The sequence below is a fragment of the Chinchilla lanigera genome, unplaced genomic scaffold, assembly GCF_000276665.1.
Source record: "Chinchilla lanigera isolate Chin_1 unplaced genomic scaffold, ChiLan1.0 scaffold00018, whole genome shotgun sequence".
Classification (NCBI taxonomy): Eukaryota; Metazoa; Chordata; class Mammalia; order Rodentia; family Chinchillidae; genus Chinchilla; species Chinchilla lanigera.
Genome location: NW_004955419.1, coordinates 21,053,279 through 21,076,946, shown reverse-complemented (window position 1 = coordinate 21,076,946; position 23,668 = coordinate 21,053,279). Strand labels below are relative to the sequence as shown.

Below are 23,668 nucleotides of genomic sequence, written 5' to 3'. Positions count from 1 at the left end.
TATGTCTGGGTGTAGATTTATTTTGGGTATGGCTAATTAGAGTTGTGTATGCCTCACTTAACTGTGTGTTTGTTTCTTTTTCCATGCTTGGGAAATTTTCTGCTGTTACTTCTGCAAATAGTCTTATGTCATTTGTGTTGACTTGTACTGTTTTGTTGACACCTGTTGATCTGACATTGTTTTTCTTTGCATCATCTTGCAGCTATTGAATTGCATTTCTTGGTTCCTTGTCATTTTTAAGAGATCCTTCCTTTCACAATCATTAGCTCCACTGCTGACTTTAAGGTCTGAAAGTCTGTCTTTAGCTTCATTTGAGCGGTTTTGCCCGCTTTCAGTGGAACTTTTAATTTCCTGGATATCCGTTTGAATCTGTTTCATGCGTTCTAATTCTTTCCTATATTGTTCATTTAAAGTTTCCATCATTTTCCTATGCTTGTCTATTTTTTTTTTGTCTTCTTTAGATGGGCTGTGCAATTCTTTCATTACTGTTGTGATTTCCTTTTTTACCTGAGAGATTATTTCTGATCTGATTTCTTCTATGGCCTGATGGAGTTGTTTCTTTACTTCATTTGCTATCATTTGCTATCATTTCAGAAATTTTAGGTGTGTGACTTCCAAGCTCTTCTATGTTGATGTCTCCTGGACTTGTTCTGGGTGGGGTGGAGGTCTGAGATTGCATTCTGCCCCTTTGTTTTGTCATTGTCAAAGAGGTTCCCAGCAGCTCAACCTTACTCCTGTGATGGTATGGGTGGGGGCATATTGGGATCACTGAGTCTCCTAAAGCCATCTGTTCTCAGTATGGCTCCCATGTGGGTGAGTGCCAAATACTGTATTCTTGTAGTCAAGTATCTACCTACTTTCTTTTTTTTGCTACTGGGAATTGAACTCATAACCTCATGCTTGCCACGCAGGCACTGTGCCACTGAGCTAAACCCCCAGCCTCTCTGCCTACATTCTTAATCATTTCCCTAGAATAATATTGTAGAAATGGAATTACTGAGTAAATGTATACTTTCAATTAATTTTTTGATATGTAATGCCAAGTTGCCCTTCAGGAGTGTTTGTCAGTTTGTCCTATTATCAGTAATATCTGAGAATGCCTCCATTTCTACTTCCACCCTGCCTTCCTTTATTAGTGGTGGGACCTCTGGTTTTCTTACCAGAGTATGTGCCTCCTTGACTTCACTGAGTGGAACAGCCAGTTCAGAAGTGACTGGATGTGGTTTGAGCTTCTTCTTTGACAGCTTGTGATATGCTGTGTTGCTGCCAGCCAGTCCTTTTCTGGTTTGGTCTTACAGCCAAGCTCAGGATGGAAAGGGAGTATTCCCCACCAGTTCTCTTAGTAGTGTTAGATTTATTTCCAGTTGGTATGTTAGATGATCAGAATTACTGATTCATTGTCATTTATGTCTGTACTCAGGTAGTGCTCACAACTGGTTCACTGTTGGAGAGGGTGTAACTTTTTATCAGTGGTTTTGTGATTTTCAGATTCCTGAATTTTATAGTTCTCCTTTTCTTATCTTCTTGCATTACATCTGTGCATGATATTTCTGTTAATGTTGCCATAGCTATGGTCATTCTGCTTGTGTGGCACACCAGTTAAAGCTTTCTAAATTTTAACTCTTGCCACCTGATTTAATAAAGTCTGTTACGTAGGATGATGCATCAAGTTTCATGATTTCTAGTGTAAGTTAGACACTGTCCAGAAATGCTGTGTAGGTTTCATTGATGCCTTTGCTCTCGTTGCTGGAACCCTAAAGTTATTTTGTGTAGTTCCCTGCAGAAGCAGCCCAGGGTAGTATAAAAACAGAGGTTTTGCAGACAGCCTCTTGGATTTGAATTGTGACTGCCTGTTGATAACTGTGACTTAAGATACATTTTTCAATTTCTCAGATTTTCCTTTCTTCAACCATAATATATGAAATTTGTTGTGATGATTAAAAAGATACTCCTTATCGGTAGCTAAGCATAATGCCTAAAACAGAAAATGCTTAAAAATTGATTTGGCTATAATAATTGTTTAAACTTCTTAAGTTATAGATAAATTAGCAGTATTTCCAGTACTACATTTTATATCTTGATTGGAATATTGATGTAGAATTTGACTCGGAAGTCTCCTGGGCTCAAGTAGATGCTGGTGAGAAATCCTTTTATCAGAACATTTCTTTAAGCATGACCACATGGATGCGGACTCAAGGTATAATGGTTAACTGGGTATAATAGTATTTGGTTACTGGCTCTAAGAACTCAGAGGTTTGTTGCATTAGGTAGTTTTTTAGATAAGTAGTCCAGGTTGGCACCAGTTTTTATTGGATGTAGCAAAATTAAGACTCAACAGTAAAATTTGATTTCCCCATATATTAGGCTAAAACCAGCAGAACAAACGATGAATCTCCTCATCCTATTCTTAGACTTACAGTATTCCTATAGTAAGGTGTTCTAGTTTGGATCTGAAGTGTCCTCCAAAGGCATATGTGTTGAAGGCTTGGTCCCCAGCCTGTAACCCAGTTGGGAGGTGATGGAACCTTTAGGAGGTGAGGTTTAGTGAGGGGGGGTATATAGGTTATTGATGACACATCACTAGAGAGTATGGTGGGATACCTGTCCCTCCCCTTCCTCTCTCTGCCCTCTCTGCTCCTGTCCCCATCTCCCCTTCCCTTCCCTCCCCCTTCTCTCCCCTCTTCTCCCCTCCTTTCCCCTCCTCTCCTCTCCCTACTCCCCCTTGCTCTCCCCTCCTCTCTCCTCCCTCCTCCTCCCGTCTCCCCTCCTCTCCCCTCTCCTCTCCCCTCTCTCCAGCTGTGAAACCAGCACCTTTTACCATGATGTTGCTGCCACAGCCCCAAACAGTGGGGCCAACCAATCATAGATTGAGACCTCTAAAACTGTCAGCCAAAATAAACCTTTCCTGTTGTGGTAAGTTCTATTTTTTCTAATCTTGAAGTAAAATCTTAGTCTTGTTCTTGTTCTTAGATGTTCTGACCTTTTTTTGTGTGAACCTCTGAGCTTTACGTATCAGATAGTATGGTAAAATTAATACTGTCAATACTTTCATTTGTGTCCTGGCTCTATTACTTGTTAGTTCTGAGTTTCTGGGCAAGCCACTTAACCTGTCTGTGCTCAGCTTCTTCACTGGAAAATTGGGATAATGCAGTAATAGTGTCATACCTGATAGGATTCTTGAAAGATTAAATAAATTAATAATATGTAAAGAGCTTAAGATAGTGTTTGGCAGGCCGGCGATAAGCTCAGTGGCACAGAGCCTGCCTGGCAAGGGTAAGGTCCTGAGTTTTATTCCCAGCACCAAAAAAAAGAGAGATAGTATTTGGCACTTATACTTAAAGAGTATAAGAGTGTTAGATATTCTTTTGTTCAGAGTCTGTTGATTGTGATTTTATTTCATATGATTGATAATGATTTTAAGCATAGTTTTTTTTTAAAGTTATGCTCTGACAAAGAGAGTGTCTCATACCTTGTGCATCTCATGGGACTTGGATGCATTCAATGGGAATGGTTATAGTTCTATATAAAACCCTCTTTCTTGTAGAGTTGCCTTAGTCTGTATCCACACCCCGGTAATTGAGAGGCTTATGCTGATAAAATGATTTTCTTGAGGTTTTGGTCATTGTGCTACATGACCAAAGCACAGTGACCGAGATTGCTTGTGGACACTTCATCTGGAGACATACAAGGAGTAATTGAAGTATACAGTGAATATTTAAATTAAAAAAAATTACAGTAAAAAACACCTTGTCATTAAGCTCCCTCTAAATACTCCCTGTCACTTCACATGCACTTATTCTTGTCATTTCTTGCATAATTTTTGGAAGTCCTCTTTTGTGTCTTTTTGCAGTGTGATCAAAAATACGGTGAATGCTACTGCCAAGTGACATTGAACAGAATGACAGACTTAGAAAAACTACAGTGTGTCCTATCCACCCTATTCACTGGATATGGCACTGTGTTATTTCTGGCTCCTTCCCAAGGTCAAAATGACCTTCAAAGGTAAATATTTTGAATTGATTCAGGACATGAAGGTAGATACAACAGTGCAGCAAAAGACAATCATGAAAAGGGACTTCCAGAATTGTTCTAGTAAGTAACAAGAGTGATGGAGTAAGTGTGTTCAAAGTGAGGGGGAGTATTTTGAGGGACATTAATGGCAATGGTTTTTTTATTATAATACATTTTTTTGTTTCTTTTTGAGACAAGATTGTGCTCTGAAGTTCAGGCTGGCTTGAACTCACTACTTAGCCCCAGCTGGCCTCAAACTTGCAGCCATCCTTCTGCCTCAGCCTTCCAAGTGCTGGGCTTATAGGCATGCACCACCATGCCTGGTTGTAATACACTTTTTTAAAAAAAATTATTCACTGTATTTTTCATCATATCTGATAGCCTTTGCATATTTTACTATTATCTGCCAGAATTGCCATTTGTCAAAGTATATCTTCATGCATGTATCACCTAGAACTTTTAGTCAAGACTATCTTGCAAAATTCAGTTACCTAGATAAGCTTCAAGTAATTTATATTGCCTTTATCTATGTTTATCATTTTGGCCATCAACATTTGGAAGGTAATGGGAGATGAGATCTGATATGAAATCTGAAACTTTTGTAGGCGTCCTTTCAGACTGATAGAATCCCATGGAGTGGATGAAAGTTGTTTTCATCGTGGGCATCTTCCTTCACCCATGAGGCATTAATAATCAAAGAAGTGACAATGTCACACAGGGCTCATTGTTACAGTACTGTACATTGTGTATATATTTTAGAACAGAGGTTTTTGGCCTAGGAACTCAAACCTGTGAGGACTCCCATGTGGGAAGCAAGGCAGATTTGGCTGTAAAACACTACTCAGATACAGTATTGTGAGAATGGACAAGGTGGCACTGAAGATCACATGTATTTTCAAAAGCTACCAAATGCAGCTGGGCTGTTGGCATATTCCTATAATTCTAGTGCTCAGAGGCCAAAGCAGGGGAATGACCCCAAATTCAAGGCCAGCCTGGGCTACAATGAGTTTAAGGCCAGCCTAACCAGCATAGTGAAACTGCCTCAAAAAAAAAAAAAGAATCAGCAACAATCAAAGCTATCAGATACATTATAAATTACAAAAGAGGCAACCACCCAGCTCAATAAGAGTCAGAAACCCAAAGAAACCAACGTGACCTCAGTAGGTAATGCACAGAAGGTGCTATCTCTATCCTAAGCTTTCCTAAACTTAGAGGGAAAAAGGACAGTATCATTTTTTAATTTAAATTTTACATTAGTATCTGTTTGCAATAGGTGATAATTACATTCATCTTGGGGAATTGGTACATATGCATATTGCGACTTAATCATTTTACATGCCCCCAGTAACCCTCCTCTTCCTACCAGGCTTCACTTCCCCTATTTCACCCAGCTATAAACCCATTAGTGGACTAATCCAGTATCATATACCAGTGGTCCTGTATTACACAACTTGATCAAGTCACTCCCCAAAGCTCCACCTGTGAGCACATGAGGCTTTGGGATATAAGCCATAACATCCTTATTCCTACTTTTACAAATACCTGGACTATTTGGATGGTATAGGACTCTACAGCTGTATTTTCCAAGTTCTAGCCATATGAGGTTTTGGAGCACTTAAAATTTAGCTAATTAGAATTTAGATGTGCTGTAAGTCAAAAATACATACTGTATTGAAAGCTTTAGTACGCACATCCAAGGGTGGGAGGTAGGAGAGACAGACACAGAGACAGAGACGGAAGAGGGAGGGAGGAAGAAAAGAAAGAGAAGCAAGCAAGTCTTTTTTCCTTTTCTTTCCTGAGTCAGTTTTACTGTGGTGTTTCAAAGGGTTGCCTGTAACTCCTGAACTCAAGCAATCCTCCCTGCAGCTGATTACAGGCATGCACCATTGTACATGGTTAGCTAGTTCTTGAATATTGATTACACATGACATGATAATATTGAATTAAGTAAAATATTAAAGTAAATTTCACCTGTTTTTTTTTCTACATTTTTATGTGGACGTTACTGGCTCACACTGTGTTTCTATTGGACAGCGCTGCTATAAGGAGAGTGAGACATTATAGTTGTTAGACCACAGTTTATTCGTTTTCAAGTGGGCAACTTAATGATACGGAGTGTGTAGCAAACGTATGGCACACCTGCTGCAGTGGGCTGTTCATTATTGAAAGTTCACCAGCGTTGATATGGAGGATTTAGCTTGAAGATCTGATAAAAAATTACAGTATTTTAGGTATCTTTGACTCTACTCAGTAAATTACAGAAGTTTAAAAAGGCAGGTGTGCTGGGTGTGGTGGTGTATGCCTGTAATCCAGGCACTTGGGAGGCTGAGGCAGGAGGATCACTATGAGTTCGAGGCTGCCTGAAGTGCATAACAAAACCCTGTCTCTAAGAGAAAGCCATCCCCCAAAAGGCTTCTCATTAAAAATCTTAGAAATGCACACGTTACCCTGTTGGGGTAAAATGCCACAGCCATATCCAGGTTTTTTGCTGCAGAAGAATTCTTCAAATCTAAAATTTGCTTTCTTTGTTTTGTTTTTTTGAGACAGGATCTCGCTATACAGTTTGGGCTGGCCTTGATCTCACTTTGTAGTCCAGGCTGGTCTTGAATTTGCAATGATCCTCCTTCCTCAGCCTCCTGAGTGCTGGGATTATAGGCATGTGCCACCACACCTGGCTCCAAAATTTGCTATTAAATGTAGATATAAGAATAAATAAATAAGAGAGGCTGTTTTATGCTCAGGAGATGATTTTTCTCTGAATTACATCTGCCTTTTTTAAGTACCAGTGTTTGACATTTCTATCACCTCTGAATGGTGCCACTCTGGGGAATAGGCCTTTATATATGGGCTTTTGGGAGACGCTGAAGAGTGAAACAATATACTGCTAGAATAAGTAACATGGTAGAAGAGAAGGTAGATATAGTCCATTAACCAGAAAGAACCCCGTTTCATTAATTGGAATTTAGGATTAAGTCTAAGTTTTGTGCAGAACTATTCTTACTGTACCATTTCATTGGTCGTTAATATATAGAGAGCCTCTTTTGAACGAGTATTTGGAAGATTCTTCCTCCTTAGGTTCTGTGATCACCTTTTCTACATCTCTGTAGCACCCCTATGGCCCCTCCAACTGTATCCAGCTAGTTCTCCCCAGAGTCCCAACTCCATTTTGCCATTCCATTATTGTTTTTGTACTGTATTCAAATCTTGGTGCATCAGTTCTAGGAAGAGCACTGACAGGATAAACAGTTAACTCTTTGTGTCGTGTTTTTGGTTTTTTATTTCTTCAGAGCAAAATTTCATTGTGTTTTATTAAAATAACACAAGTATAAGGATGAAAAGAAATAGCGTAGTAGGTAAATGAATGCAATAGAAAGCACTTAGACTAAACCCAGGGATAATACCTCCTTATTTCCAGGGATTGTGGTGAGAGTTGTAATTGTTTTTAAGTTTTGACTAATACCATGCTTTCTAAATGTTTGTAAACATTTTATTCCTTTTAGATTTATCTTTTAGATTCTTGGCCTCTTTGTATGTAACCTTTTATCAGTACCTGGTTATATTTTGATGAGAACCTTTGACTTGTAAACTTTTATAGGTTTTATTAAAATATTTGAGCTTGGGTTGGGCATATAGCTCAGTGGTAGAGCACTTGCTCTAGTGTGTGAAGTCTTCAGTTCAGTTCCCACACATGTATAAATAAGTAAGTTTATAGGAACTTATAAAACAAGTCTTGCTTAAACAAGTCTGGGAAAACTATAAAGGGAAAATACTTGCATTAGAATTTTACAGAAAATAAAAGTACCTTGTTTGGTTTCTGCTGTGGTTGCCCATGACGTTTTTGTACATCCATAGTATCAGCACTGGTCACATGTGGCTGTGTAACTGGAATTAATTAAAGTTTAAAAAATTTAGTTCCTCAGTTGTGCTACCTACATTTCAAGACCTCGTTAGTTTTATGTGGCTAGTGGTTACCATAGTGGATAGTACATACATAGAATATTGTTATCATAGCAGAATATTTTATTGAATAGTGCTGAACTTAAATATGAGAAATTAAATAAACACATTTTATTTAAATTAGAGGCACTATTACAAGTTAGGGTATTTGCTATTTAAATTGCTTACCTTTTTACTGTATGCTGTAGCATCTATAAGTATTACAGTGAGTGTTACTGTGTAGATTTATTACCTAGTTTCATATTTATAGAATGTGTTTTTTTTTTTGTAAGTAAATGTTGAATTTCAACTTTTCCTTGCTTTTATTCTTCATGCTGTGATATTATATGAGACAGTTTTGGTTTTGCACTGTGTGAGGATTTGGCTCTATTCTGTTGCCGTGGCTTTATTATCTAAAATAATACTATTGATATAAAATATGTTAATCATTTTTAGTCTGAATAGTATTATGATTAAGTTATATACTAGGAATAAGAATTTAAAACAGTACATATGTACCCCATCATTTATATAGGGCTTTGGAAATTTTGAGCAATGAGAAGCTTTACATTACTCCTATTTATTATATAATATACTCTTATCTAAAGTTTATAGAGTGGTTGTTACTAAATTTATAATTTTCTTTTAATAAAAGGTAATATTTAAATTTTTTTTAATCCTAGGAAGCTCTACAAAGGATTATTTCAACTCTGGCAAATAAAAATGATGAAATTCAGAACTTTGTTGATACACTAAATCATACATTAAAAGGAGTTCAGGTATGAATTTTTTATTAGTGTGTAAATTTGTCACAATCAATAAGTCACATGTAAAATTTAAGTATACTCTATCAGTTTTGTATTAGAAACTAATAGAGTTAAGAGCAGGGTTTTAAAATAGCATACAAAGTATAACAGCTGTGGTAGTTGCGGTGCGTATCAACTTGATTTGCTTTGGGATTCACCTAGGGTTTGGTGGAGCATGGCTCCATCCCCTCCCACAATGATGTTTCTGCCTTCAAGCCAGTTAACCATGGACTAAATCCCCTGAAACCATGAGTCACATGAACACATTCATAATGGGGCTGTAATTCCCATGTCTTGCTGCTAGGCAGCTGTGAACCACTGGTGGAACATGTAGCTGTCCCATCAAGTGGTAGGGGATAGTCTTGCATGTACCACTGGTGGTATAAGCTGGCAGGAATGTGTTAAACCTCTCCCTTTAAGTTGGGTGGATGTTGGGTATTATGTCCTGGCAATGGGAAAGGTGACTAACACAGGAAATTGTGAGAATAGGATATTGCTCTGACTGTATCTGATTTGTGGTTTAGAAGCCTTTGGAACTGGCTTACAAGAAGAGTTTGGAAAGGTTTGGAGATGTAGGCTAAAAAAACCCTAGGATGCTGCAAACAGAACTTGACAGGTGCTTCTGGTTGGAATTCAGAAGGCCAAAATGCTGACAGAGGTGTGAACAGTAACGGATAGTTTCCAGAGGTTTCATTTGCGAACAAGGACTATATTTGTTGGACAAGAGGGCCATATATGTTATGCTATGACAGAAAATTTTTCTACATTTTGCCCATGCCCTGAGACTTTACAGGAGATTGAGATTAAGGTCAGTGAACTAGTCTGGTAGAGGAAACTTCAAGACAGTCCAACATTCAGGCTATGGCATGAGTACTACTGGCTCCTTTTAGCCTGGTTTATAGTGAGAATCAGGCCAAAGGTAGAGCAGAAAAATCTGAAAAACTTAAATTTTGGCTAAGTAGGAGCCACATATAAAGCTGTTATGGCTGCTGAAGAGATTAGTGCCAGGAAAAAAGAAACCAAATACTGTGTACAAGGACAAGTGGAAAAATCCCTTGAGGGCACCTTGGGACTGTGACCCATCATAGACTCAAAGATGCAAAAGTATAAACCTTTCAGTTGAGAAGAGAATACTTGGCTACTGTGCTTGAGAAGGGCTACCTAGGAAATTGATTGCAGAGGATTCATTTCACTGTGCTCAGGAATCCAGGCACTTAGATACCACTGCAACCATAGTCCAGGGGAGCCTAGCTGTTACTTCCTCTGACAGCAGATCTTGATGGTGTTGTGTAATCCTGGTTTCACCAGCATGCAGAATGCAGGAATTGTGGAGTCAGGGAGGCTTCTACTTGGATTTCAAAGAAAGGTCTACTTGGATTTCAAAGGAAAGTCTTCGATTTCAGAGGAATATGCAGGAGTTGTGGAGTCAGGGAGGCTTCTACTTGGATTTCAAAGGAAGCTACCAAGAAGCCCGTGAGAGGCAGTGCACAAAGATGTGGAATTAAACCAAAGGTGAAGTGGAGACCTCAGAAAGTTGGAGATTCTAGAAATGTGGAATATCCAGTATAGAAAGTTGCAGCTTGAGAGTGGAGGCAGCTTTGAGTGGCCCTGTGGTCTGCAGCAAGGCCATAGAGTAGGGGTACCGAAATCCTTTGGAACTCACATTTGATCACCATGTGCCCTGTATGCCAGATATGGAGCTACTGGACTTAGTGTTTATCCTGCTGAGTTTTGGTCTTGCTTTGGTTTGATTCTTTTCTATTACTTCCTTTTGGGATGGGAATTTTATTCTGTGTCATTATACTTTGGTATTATGTAACTTATTTTTTTATTTTTATAGAGGTTCACAGCTAAGAGTTTGCCTCAAGTGTCAGAAAAGACTTGGACTTAAGCCTTGAAAAATGCTGGAGCTTTTGAGACTTTAAGGATGGGGTTGTTGCACTTCTGCTTGTACACAGGGTAGTTTTATTATGTTAGGCAGAATTATGAACTTACTATAGTCATACCAAGGCACTCTGTTTTGAAACTCACTGAGTTTGGCACTTGATGAATTTAGACCTAAAAATGTCCCAATTGTCAGCATTTGTTTGGTATTCATAGTGCAAACTAGAACTTGGTGGTGTCCATTGCTCCTTTTGAGCCAAAACAATTTCTTTGGTACCTCTCACACATTCTGGAACCAAATAACAGTGAGTACCAAGGTCCTGCTGTATTGTCTTTGCGTAGAAATTAAATAAGGTTTAAGGAGATATGTTTGGGTGTGAAGTTGACAAGGAATGGGATGTCATGATTATGGTGGTGTGTCAGTTTGATTGGCTTTGGGATCCAACAATGGAATTGGCAGAGCACATTTGTGGGTATGTCCAGGTGGGTCATGGATGGTCTTGGGGTCTCTGTCAGTATCCCTTCCACCTCTGGCATTGTTCTCCTGCTCTGTTTCCCAGCATCCCTTCTGCTATGATGTTTCTTCCTTGGGGTTAGCCAGCCATAGACTGAATCTCCTGAAACCAAGAGCCAAGTTAAACCTCTCTTCCTTTAAGTTGTGGATGTTAGGTATTGCCCCAGTGATGGGAAAGCTGATTATTATAAATGCTTTCTTCGCAATGCCTACATTTTCTGTGGAAAAATAAAGTAGTAAGGGAGAAAGAAAATTTTGGAGTAATAGTTGCTGGGACACATTATAGTGCTTCCTCTCTCTTCCTCCTCCTCTACCACCTCCTCTGCTTGATGTTTTCCTACTAATTCCAATTAAGAGCAAATGATATCTTTTCAAAGTAGTGGAAAGTAAAACATTTCTTACATAGTAAGTAGTGGATGCAACATGTAGATGCTGAGAGGTCTGTTTGAAGAATTAGATGAAAGTAAAACATAAAAGTAAGTGATGAAGTACCCAGTGAGGAGGGAGAGGAATATGTAGCTAAAAGAAATGGTCTCAGGCTTGGGCAGATAATCCATACTGGCAGCAGTAAATGTTGATTGTAGAAGGATACTCAAAAAAATCTAATGATTTTTAGAAATACACAACCTGCAAAGACCAAATCAGGAAGAAGTAGAAAATCTGAACAGACTAATAAAGAGTAAGATTGAATTGAACAATAATAAAAAGTCTCCCTTCAATGAAAAGCCCAGAATTTGATGACTTCACACCTTAATTCTACTAAATATTTAAAGAAATATCTTTCCTTCTTAAACTCTTCCAAAAAAATTAAAGAGAGAATACTGCCAACTATATTTTATATGACCAGCATCACCCTGGTACCAACATCATGTAAGAACACAACAAAAAAAGAATACTGTATAAAACTATATCCCTGATAAGCATAGATGCAGAATTCTTTAACAGAGTACTACCAAACTAAATTCAGCAGCATGTTAAAAATACCATTCACTGTGACCAAGTGGGATTTATCCCTTAGATGCAAGAGTGGCTCATTGTACATAAATCAACAAATGTAATACTCCAGATTCACAGACTTAAGGACAAAACCCACATCCCATCTGAAAAAATGCAGAAAAAAATATGACAAAATCTTAACATCTTTTCATGGTAAAGATTCCCCAGAAATTACATGTAGAAAGAATGTACCTCAGCACAATAAAGGTCATATATGACAAATGCTCAACTAATACCACAGTTAATGCTTTTCTTCCATAATCAGTAAGACAATACCTGTTCTCATCACTTACATGCCCCATAGTATTGGAAGGCCTAATGTGAGTGAGGCAAGAAGAAGTAATAGGCATCTAAACAAGGAAAGAAGTAAATTGTCTGCTTGCTGAGATCATTATATTATATATAGAAAACTCTAATTAAACCTATTAAAATTGATAAATTTAGAGTTACAGGATATAAAATCAACACAAAAATCAGTAACTTTTCTATATATTAACAGGAATCACTGAAAAAGATTAATAACATAGTTTAATTTACTATAATCTCACAAAAATAAAATACTTAAATTTAAGGAAGTAAAAAGAATCTGTATACTAAATACTATAAACCATTGATGAAAGAAATTGGAGAAGACAAAAATAATGGAAAGATAGCTGGTGCTCATGGGCTGGAGGAATTAATATTGTTAGAATGTTCAGACTACTCAAAGCACTTTATAAATCCAGTACAATCCTTGTCAAAATTCTAACTTTTTGCAGAAATAGAAAATATCCTAAATTTTAAAAATTCGTTCAGAAAACATCCTAAAATTTTTGGAACTGTAGAGATCCTGCATAAGCAAAGTAATTTTGAGCAAAAAAACAAAACAAAACAAAAAAAAAACAAAAAAGCTGGAAGTATCATACTCCCTGATTTCAATATACTTTACAAAGCTATTATAATCAAAACAGTATGGTACTGACACTGGTCAGTGGAACAGGATAGAAAACCCAGAAATAAACCCATGCATTTGTGGCCAGGCAGCTTTTGACAAAGGTGCCAAGACACTCAGTGGGGAAAGGATATTCTTTTCAATAAATGTTGCTGGCAGAACTGGATTTCCACATGTAGAAGAATGAAATTGGATCCTTACTTCACACCAGATACAAAAAGCAACACAAAATATATTATGAATTTACACATAAAACCTGAATCTATGAAACTACTAAAAGAAAACAAAGGGAGAAACTCATTAATTACGGCCAGCAAAATTATTTCATTATAAGGACTCCAAAACAAAGGCAATAAAAGCAAGAATAAGTCAATGAGATTGCATCAGGCTAAAATGCTTGTGCATAATAAAGCAAGCAACAGAGTGAAACGTACACAGTGGAAGAATTATTTGCAGCAATATCTGTGAAAAAGGGCTAATATTCAAGAATATAAGGAACTCAGTAACTAGAAAATAATCTGATTTAAAAAGTGGGCAAAGGACCTGAACTAACATTTTTTTAAAAGAATACATAAAAAATGACCAACAGATAATGAAAAAATGCTCAACATTTCTAAACATCAGGGAAATACAAATTAAAACCAGAATGAGATGTTACCTCATGTCTGCTAGTATGCCTTTTATTGGAAAGACGAAAATAGCCAGACATAATGGTAGATGCCTATGGAACCAGTGACTCAGGAAACTGGAGCAAGAAAATCACTTGAATTTAAGACCAATGTGGGCAGCATGGTGAGACCCCGTCTCATAACCAAACAAAAGTCCTAAAAAGATAAGTGTGGGCAAGGGTGTGGAGAAAGTAGGACCCTTTTGCACTGTTGGTGAGAATGTAAAATGATGAAACATTTGTGGAAAGCAGTGTGAAGATTCCTCCAAAATTAAAAAAATAGAATTATCATTTGATCTCGCCGTCCCACTACTAGATACATATTTGAGTAAAGGAATTGAAACCAGTATGTGAAAGATATATCTGCAACCCCATGTTCATTGAAGCATTATTCATAGTAGCAAAATATGGAAACAACTTAATGTCCATTAATAGATGAGTGGGAAAAGAAAAATGTGTTACTCTGTATAACCACAATGGAATACTATACAGCCTTCAGAGGGAAACTAAGTCATTTTTAAGAACATATATGAGCATGCAGGGTATTATGTTAAGCCAGGTACAAAAAGACAAATATTGCATAATCTCACTCATATGTGGAAACTAAAAACATTACTCTCATAAAAGCACAAAGCAGAATGGTTATTACCAAAATCTAAGTGGGTAGGGAGGTTGGGAAAACAGCATGTGTTTATCAAAGAATACAAAATTCCAGTTAGGAGGAACACATTTTAACTATTTCACAGCATAGTGGCTGTTACTAATAATGATGTATATTTCAAATTTAATAAAAGAGTAGATCTTAAATGTTACCACTATAAAATTATTGAATTAGGTCTTCTGCTTTCCATTGATGAGACTCCAGTAATATTGTGTATGGATTTTATAAACATTGTAAACAAAAGTTTGGATATATCGTAATGCCGTATATTGTATGTACTAATTATCTTAACCAGTACCTGTTCACTTCAATTAAATGATGTATCAAGTTGAGAAAATGCCGTAAGATCATTTCTTCTGTCAAATAATTACTGCAAGTATTGCTTCTATCAGTGGATTTCATAGATATTTTAAGGTATTACTGAAATAGTGGCATCCTGCTTAATGAAGAACTTTGGGGGTTCTAGAGACTTGAAATTCTCTATTGATACTGTTGCCAGTAACTAGTTGTATAGCTTTGAACAAGTCACTTAGTGTATTTTGGTTCATAAAATCTAATAGTTTGACTGCAAGTTCTGTTCATTAAATTATTTATATGTTCCTTCTACCGTAAAATTCAATTGTTAAATCTTTTAGGTTTCATTAAAGAATTGCTTAGACTTTTAAACTCTGTATATCTTAAGTAAATGCAATGTTTAGAGAACCTGAATAAATTTAAAATTTATATAGAATTAGCCTCCTTCCTGTATGCCCAAATTGTCCTTCAGAGTTGCCAAATTGAAATCTTTGGAATATTTTATCAAAGTCTTTTTTTTTTTTTTTGCCAGTGAGTCTCATATACTTCAGAGGTTAAGAACTAGTGGCTCAGGATCTGGATGAAATTGGGAACTTTAATAAAACAACTTTTTGCTTTGTCCTGTGGAGCGGCTTTATAAAAGATAAAAGAGGTTGTAGGCAAGTCCATAAAAGGCAGTAGCTTAACTCATGCCAGAGTTGAATTAGTAGTACTATCAGCATTAACAACCAGCCTCTTACATTTTTCTCTTTGTAAAGCCTTAATATTAAAATTTGGTTATTTTTACATTAGACTAAGATAGTTTATGATAGAGACCTACTTTCCCCTTAGGAATATAACTTTTTGTTTTAAAATGTTTGATAGCTCTTCAGAAAATCATTGTTTTGTTTTTTAAAACAGGAAAATTCTTCTAACATACTTTCAGATTTAGATGAAGAATTTGATAGCTTATACTCTATTTTGGATGAAGTAAAAGAAAGTATGATTAACAGTATCAAGCAGGAACAAGCTCGTAAATCACAAGAGTTACAGGTGAGATCATATAATTTTGAATATGAATATTCTATTTAAATGCTTGATTTATTGAAAGCAAAAATTAGTTTCTGAATAACTATACCTTTATTTCATAGAAGAATGGCTTTTAACTTTGTTTTGATCTTTAATATCTTTTAAAAAATTGGTTAAAATTACTTAATTTACCTTCAACCATTTTTAAGTATAAAATTCATTGTATTCACACTGTTGTATAACAGAACCTAATAACTTTCATTTTATTACAAAGCTGAAATTCTGTATCTGTTGAACACAAATTCATTTCCCTGTCATACCAGCTTCTGGAAATTACATAGTTTTCTGTTTCCATTGTTTTTACTTACTATTTATATTTTACATGAGTAGAATCATATAGATTGGTCCTTTTGTGCCTGTCTTGTTTTATTCAGCACAATGTTCCCAAGGCTCATCTATGTTCTAGCATGTGCTAAGATTTCCTTTTTACTTTTCTGTGGAACGCCCATACTCTCTTCCCTGGTGACTGCACCATTTTACATGCCCACCCACAGTGCCCAAAGGTTCTGGTTTCCCTGTGTGCTCACTAACACTTTTCTTTTTTGGATAGTAGACATCTTAATGGGTGAGTGGGTATTTATATGATTTTTTAATTTTACTTTTTTAAGAGCAGGAAATATTTATTGAAGGAAAGAAAGCTTCTGTCTAGGAGAGACAGAAGGGGACCCAGAATGTGGGTTGCTGAGGACCCCACTTCTTAGGGGAAGCTTTATAGAGCAAGATCATGAAGTGGGTATAAGGCAGGACAAAACTATGATCAACTAATAAGATTACAAATATAGTCACTTAGGTGATACTGATCCTGGGGGAAGCAAGTGTCCCTGGAAAGAACAAGGACCTTTCCTGGAAGGGATGGGTCAAAGTCCTGGCCCCCCACTTCAGGTACTTGATGCCTGTTTAGAATATCTATCATTATTGTTTATCCATTAGGGAAGTATGTGGGTATAGTCATTCTATCTTTGCCTTGAAGTCTAGCCTTCTAGGAATTCACCTCCACTCACAGTTGTAATGTGTCTTCTGCACTGACTCTTTCAAAGGCCTAGTCCTGTCTTGTTGCCTATAATATTTTTATATAAGTGAGCTATCTATAATATTACCTCCTCTGAAAAGGTACCCTTAAGTGCCCTGAGAGGGCAGGGGATGATGACCATTCTGGCTACTTCATACTGAAGAGGATCGTAGTTGTGATCGGCAGTCAGAAACTCTGTCCAGAGAGTCTATCTGAAAGCCCTGCCCTGGAGAGACACCAGGCATTCTTATTTTGGGTAGGTGTATAGCTTAAAGTCCAGAGGAGATAAGACCAAAGAAACAGTTAAGTATGTATGGGCCAAATAGTAAGATCAACAAGGTTATTATGAATATAGCCATCAAAAGTTTCTAGCAAGGGGGCTAGAGATTTAGCTCGGTGGCACAGCACCTGCCTGGCAAGCACAACGTCGTGAGTTCGATTCCTGGTACCAGAAAAGAAAAAGTTTCTAGCAGGAAGAGCTAGTAATAGCCTCCCACAAAGAGGGTAAAGAGAAAGTCTAGGAAATTTTAGAATATGACATGAAATTAGCTTGACATTTAATATCTTTTCAGCCATTTAGATATTACCAGAAGGATCAGGAATGTACACACAACATTTAGCTTTTACAATGCACAAGTACCCACTTGTGCTGCTTTTAAAATGTCTAATGCCATTTGGAGGATGGCTTGCCTCATTAATTTTATTTCTTCATTTAGACCAGTCAAGGTGTCATTTAAGGCCAGTTGAGTGTAGTTAGTCAAGGCCTTGATGTGTTGCATGACATCCCATAATCCTAGGGAAGGGATAAGGTTAGAAGCCAAATGATCATACCAGTGAAACACACTTCTAGATTATTGATGTTGTAGATGGCGTAAATTTGAGGTTTGTCAATAATTTTGACACTGCTCCCTTGCAAGCATGCAAGTCTCAGTGTGTATCTCCCTTTCTATCCAGTGGGTAACTAGGCCACATATTGGTTCCACAGGACCAATGAGTGCTATGGGCGGAGGTGGTTCCCATCTTACTCTAGGTCAGTTAAACCAGTCTGTTGCAAACCAGTCTCTGACCTGTAAAGTTATGGTGTCTATACAATGCTCGGGGGAATGTCTGTCCCATACGTTTAGTAGAGTTAGGCCAGAGAGAATAAGAAGAATTTCTTAGTTCTTAACATAAAGGGTCCTTTCTACTAAGCTGTCCTATAGTTGGAGTTGACCACATGTATTCATCATCAGTATAAAATTGACTTTCTGTCCTTCACCGAGTTGTAAAGCCCTGGTCAGAGCTATGAGTTCTGTCAGCTTGTTAGCTGGTCACTAGTCCCAGGGGCAAGTGAGGAACTTTTAAGTGTCTAATATAGAGTTACTATTGCATACCCTGCCTTTCTTGTCCCATTTTCCATGGGGGTACTGCCATCACAGAAGAGAGTCAAATCAGAGGCAGGAAGGGGTGTGTCTTACAAGTCTTTTCTGGCCACAGAAGACTTACCTGTTCTCAGGCATGTCTTTTAGCCTCAACTTTCTTCTTTTTCTGGTAGATAAGTTTCCGGGTTCAAGGAGGAACATATTTTTATTTGAATGGCTGGTCCTTCTAGAGGTAGAACCTGGTATTTCAGAAGTCAGCTGTCTGATAGGCATAGGCTCCCTTTTGGAGAAAGACGTCCTGCCACATTGTGAAGTGTATATGCAATGAGATCTTTGCCTAAAGTTAGCTTGGATGCCTCCTGTATTAGGAGAACTACTGTAGCCACAGCTCGAAGGCATGCAGCACATCCATTTGTTACAGTGTCTGGTTCATGATTCAGATAACCTACAGGTTATTGAGCAGACCAAGCTATTGAGCAGGTCTCAGATTCTGCGTAAGCACTCCCAAAGCCCTGCCCCACCTTTGGTCAGTGTACAGATTGAAATGATATCCTGTTGGTAGGCTCAGTGTTTGGAGAATTTAGAAGCATTTATTTAAGCTTCTGGAATCCAGTTTGGGAATCAAGTTCCCAAGTTAAAATACGGGTCTGCCTTTTGGGCCTCCTTTATAAGCAGACAGAGGAGATGTGCAATCTCACCATAACTTACTATCAAAGGTGACAAAAGCCGGTAATTCCTAGGAATCCCCATAATGTTTTAAAGTCTTGGGCTGTGGGAAGGAAAGTATTATTTTAATTCTCTCTTCCTGCAGCGTGCAGGTTCCCTTAGATATGATAAGGCCCAAGTATTTTACCTCAACGCTGCAAAATTGTGTCTTAGATCTAGATATTTTCTAACCCTTGTCTGCTAGGAAAGCCAGCAGAGCACAGGTGCTTTGACTGCAGAGCTCTTTTGAGGGGCCACAAAGAAAGTATATCATCTACATATTACAAGGCCGTTATCTGGGAAATTTGAAACACCGAATTTGGGAGAGCACTTGATCAAAAGATGAAGACTGTCTCTAAATCTTTAGGGAGGCACAGTCTGCACCAGTTGAGAGGCCTGGTTGTAAGGATTTTCAAAGGCAAAAAGAAAGTAGGAGTCTGTGTGTAAAGAAATACAAAAGAAGGCATCTTGTAAACCTAACACTGAAAGCCGACCACCATCTTCCAGGATCTGAGAAAGGAGGGTATGACTTGGCATTACTGCTTCACCTACTGATCTAAGGCCTTGTACCAGTCTTTATTTCCCTTTGCATTTTTCAACTCCCAAGATTGGAGTGTCACAGTAGCTATTGTAGACTTTAAGTAAACCTTGTGTCCTTAAGTTATCAATTATAGGCAATAACTCTCTTTTAACAGGTCTTAGAAGGTCTCTGATGAGCAAAAATATTAGAATCTTTAAGATGTATTTGCACCAGGGTAGCTCTTACTGCTCTTTCTATTCTACCTTTAGTTACCCATACTTCAGGATTTATTTCTGTCTCCATGAGGGGTAGGCAGTATACCTGACCCAGGTGCATACAGATCACAGTATTCAGACAAGATGGAAAAACCTCTCCCAGGAGGTAAGCTAGATTTTTATGCATAATTAAAAGGAATGTGTAAAAAGAAACTCATCCCAGTTACTGCCCAAAAGTTGTGAGAAATAGCAAGTTACCTCCTTTCCAGTGATTGCTTTCACTGAGTTATGGCAGCTGGAAGGCCATGGTTGAAAAGAAGGACCAAGAGACACATGCCAATGTCCAGCAATAGGCTAGTTTCTTTGCCCTCTATCGTCATGTTTCCCAGGGGCTCCTCCTTGGAGATGACAGTCAGGCCAGAGGAAGAAGGAAGAGAGTACTCCAGTGCCCTTCATCTTGCTGGACCAGCTAGCATGATGGGTCTTGTCCCTGGGGCCTCTGTCTTAGAGCAGTCCAACTTCCAGTGACCACCTTTGCAATCAGAGCATGGATTAGGGGGCCCCTTTTGACAGACCCTCTTAAGGTCACCTGGTTTCTGCAGCAGTAGCAGGTGAGTTTAGTCACTGAGCTCTTCTTGGAACCCTGAGAACCAGACTTAGGTTTTATTCCTTCGAAGCCTGCAGTAAAGTCAGGCATTTCCTCTTGGTCTTTTTATTTTCTCTCCTTGCCCTCCTCCTGGTCTTGCTTATAAAATACTGAGGAGGCAGTTATCACTTGAGTATCAAGTGAGCTATCTGGAGCAAAAGCCAACTTTTGTAGCTTTTTCCTAGTATCTGGGGCTGAACGGGTAATAAACTGGTCTTTAAGAATAATCTGTTTTTTTGTGGAATCTCGCGAGCTAGGGAGGTAGGTTTCATCAGTGCCTCTCATAAAGGATCTCAGAAGGCAGAGGAGTTCTCATCTTTCTTCTGATGAATAGCCAACAATTTAAAATAACTGAAAGAAAACAATAAAATAAAACAAAATTACTGAAGGGCTTAATTCATGTCCTCCTTAGACTTTCAAGAATGCATATCTGAAAATGTCCCTTATGCTAATCCGTCTGGTTGGTGGACCAGTAGGGGTCTCATATAGGGACCTCTTGGGCTCCAGTAGAAACCAGTTATCCCCTGGCTGCCTGTCTTTTGACCTTCTAAAATCAATGATGTTCCTCTACAAACGTAATAGCAGCTTGTAATGCTACTTTTCACTCATTAGAAACCAATGTCTGATTTAAGAGCAACATTGCATCTTTCCAGGGTAGTTCATAGGTCTGAGTAGGTCCTGTAAACACCTCCGTGTACTTATTAGGGTTCTGAAAACTTTCCAAGATCTTGTTTGATCTGTTTTAGGTCACAGAGAAAAGGACACATATGCGCTGGTCATCCATATTTGCCATTCTCTCTCTGTGGCTTATATTTACATTTTTAACAAAAGAATTATTTCTTAATGCAAAAAAAGTCTGAGCATAAGGTAATTCTGACCATTTTCCCTCTTTCTTACAGTACAATTCTAGTTGTGAAAGAGTATCATAATCAGTACTTCCCTTTGTATTCATTTTGACTCTAGGGGTAGGCAGGCCATGCATGGATGGAGAAGAGCACTAAATGGCTTTTCAACAAATAAGGGTCAGACATTCTCTAGTGCTTAAGAATACATTCCAAGGAAGTAAGAGATTTTGACATTGATTTTCCTATCGCTGTCCAGTTATCTCGGTGGGTCCTCCAAATGATATAGGACCTCTAAATAATACAAGAAAATATTATAACTCCCAACCTGCTAGATATCCTATAATGCTGAGTTCATGTTCTCCATATTCGAAGAATGAGTTGTAATGAATAATGGAGGTTACAGGGAGGAAATATTTATTGAGGGAAAAAAAGCTTCTAAGAGAGACAGAAGGTGACCCCGAAAATAGGTTGCCCCTTTGTTATGGTTTTGATTTGTATTTCTTTAATGCTTAGAGATGCTGAGCATCTTTTTTTTTGCATGCTGTTAACCATGTCTATTTTTTTGTTTTTTTGGAGAAATATCTGATTAGGCTGTTTTCCTATCTTTTAGTGATGTTACTTGTGTTTTTCTGTTGTTGAGCTGTAAGAGTTCTTATTCCAAACTTGATTTTTTAATTTTAGTTTAAAAGGTTTTTTGTTTGTTTTTTGTGATGCTGGGATTTAACCTGAGGCCTCAGGCATGTTAGGAAGTATTCTACTACTGAGCTCCATCTCCATCTCTACTGTGTGGATATTAACTCCTTATTAGATATATGATTTGCAGTTATTTAGTCCCATTGAGGGGGTTGACTTTCACTCTTTTGGTTGTTTCCTTTATAATGGATTTTTAAAGTTTGATACAGTCTATTTTTGATTCTGTTGTCTTGGTTATATCTAACAAATCATGGCAAAAATGCTATGTTTAGAAGCCTTTCCCCTTTGTTTTCTTATGGAGGCTTTGTAATTTTAGCCCTTCTGCTTAAGATATTTTAAATCAATTTTGTATAACATATAAATTAAGGGTCCTACTTTATTCTTTTGCATGTGAGCATACAGTTTTCCAAACACCATTTTTCCTTTTCCCATTGCATTGTCCTGGTTCCCTTGTCAGTGATCATTTTTTCATCTATGTGAAGGTTTACATTTGGTCTGTCTGTATTCTGTTCTATTTCTGTATGTATCTTTGTGCCAGCAGTACACTTTTGATTATTGTAACTTTGTTTAATCAGTGTTGAGGTCTCCAACTTTGTTCCTTTTCAAGATTGTTGTGGCAATTTGGCATCCCTTGAGATTTCCACATCAATTTTGGAGTGTTTGTTTTAATTTTTGCCAAAACTGTGTTGTTGTTTTGCCAAAAATGTTTGATAGGCACTACACTGAATTAGTATATTGCTGTAGGTCATATGGACATTTTCACCATATTAACTCTTCCAGTTCATGAACACAGGATGCCTTTTCATTTACTTGTATTGTCTTTAGTTTCTTTCGGCAGTATTTGGTGGTTTTCCATATATGGGTTTTCCCACTCATTGTTTACAGTTGCTCTTATTCTTTTTTTTTTTTAATGGGATTTTCTTAATTTCCTTCTTAGATCATTCATTATTGGTTTATAAAATAAAACTAATTTTTGTGTGTTGATTTTAATCATAGGTCTTTTTGACAATGTTAAAGGTATGGAACAATATGAATGTTCTCATTTACCCTCTCAGGAATATCCATTCTTTCTAGATTGAAGTTTGTTGTTTATATTTGGGAATGAGAGTTGTATTACTTAAGTTTTTCAAAGAATATTAGTTTAATAATTAAGTTTGCATACATTTTAGTAAAAGATTCATTCAACAACAAAAAATAAAGAAGGAAAGCACAGCATCTTCTGAAGATCTCACCTACAACTCATCCTGTGGGTTTTTTTTTTTTTGTCTTGGGCCCAGGTCCTTCTTTATAGCACCAGTTTCAAATGACCTTTAAGCATCCAATTGCTTAATCTCAAACATTCCCTCTTCTCTTCCTGTACTTTTTCTGCACAGAATAGCCCTATTTGTCATCTACTACTAGCCAACATTTCTGTCACTGTAGCCTATACATATTAAATCTGCAAAGTGACCATGAGTTACACCTTTTCTCCTGTCTTTTTATTTTTCCATTGAACAACAAAAACCTCATGCATACTCAATGTACCTTATCCAGTTTTACTGTTGCTGTTAACCATCCTTGGGGTGAGTGCTTTGCCAGTGCTGATGCTAATATGTTCTTTTTTATTTACTTCTAAACTCTGAATGCCTTTCTGGTGTCTGTTGTTTGTTGAACCTTTTTTCTGCATAAACATGTATTCATAATATGTTTTTCTGGCATTGTTAGTAATAGACATTTTTTTAAAATTTTGAATTTGATAGATAAAATTAACCATTGTCAACACGTACCTTGACAGCAGGAACTTTGCCATTTAGTTTAGAAAAATGCTTCTTACTTATTTCTTATTTTTCATGTGTCTTACTACAGCATACTGTTAGCTTTTTTTGTTGTCTTTTACAGTGCCGGGGATACAACTGCAGGCCTTGCT

The 23,668-nt window shown here is 37.5% G+C and overlaps 1 protein-coding gene across 2 annotated transcripts in view; it reads left to right on the top strand.

Moving 5' to 3' along the window:
• Window positions 1–783: 783 nt before the first annotated feature.
• Window positions 784–23,668, top strand: part of Fsd1l (fibronectin type III and SPRY domain containing 1-like) — a 72,930-nt gene continuing 50,045 nt past the window's right edge. For both annotated transcript variants that reach the window (XM_005382778.2, XM_005382777.2), the window contains exons 1-3: window positions 784–813; window positions 8,631–8,726; window positions 15,601–15,732. In XM_005382778.2, the coding sequence (XP_005382835.1) occupies window positions 799–813; window positions 8,631–8,726; window positions 15,601–15,732 (243 nt within the window). In that variant the 5' untranslated portion in view covers window positions 784–798. The remainder of the gene's footprint in view (window positions 814–8,630; window positions 8,727–15,600; window positions 15,733–23,668) is intronic.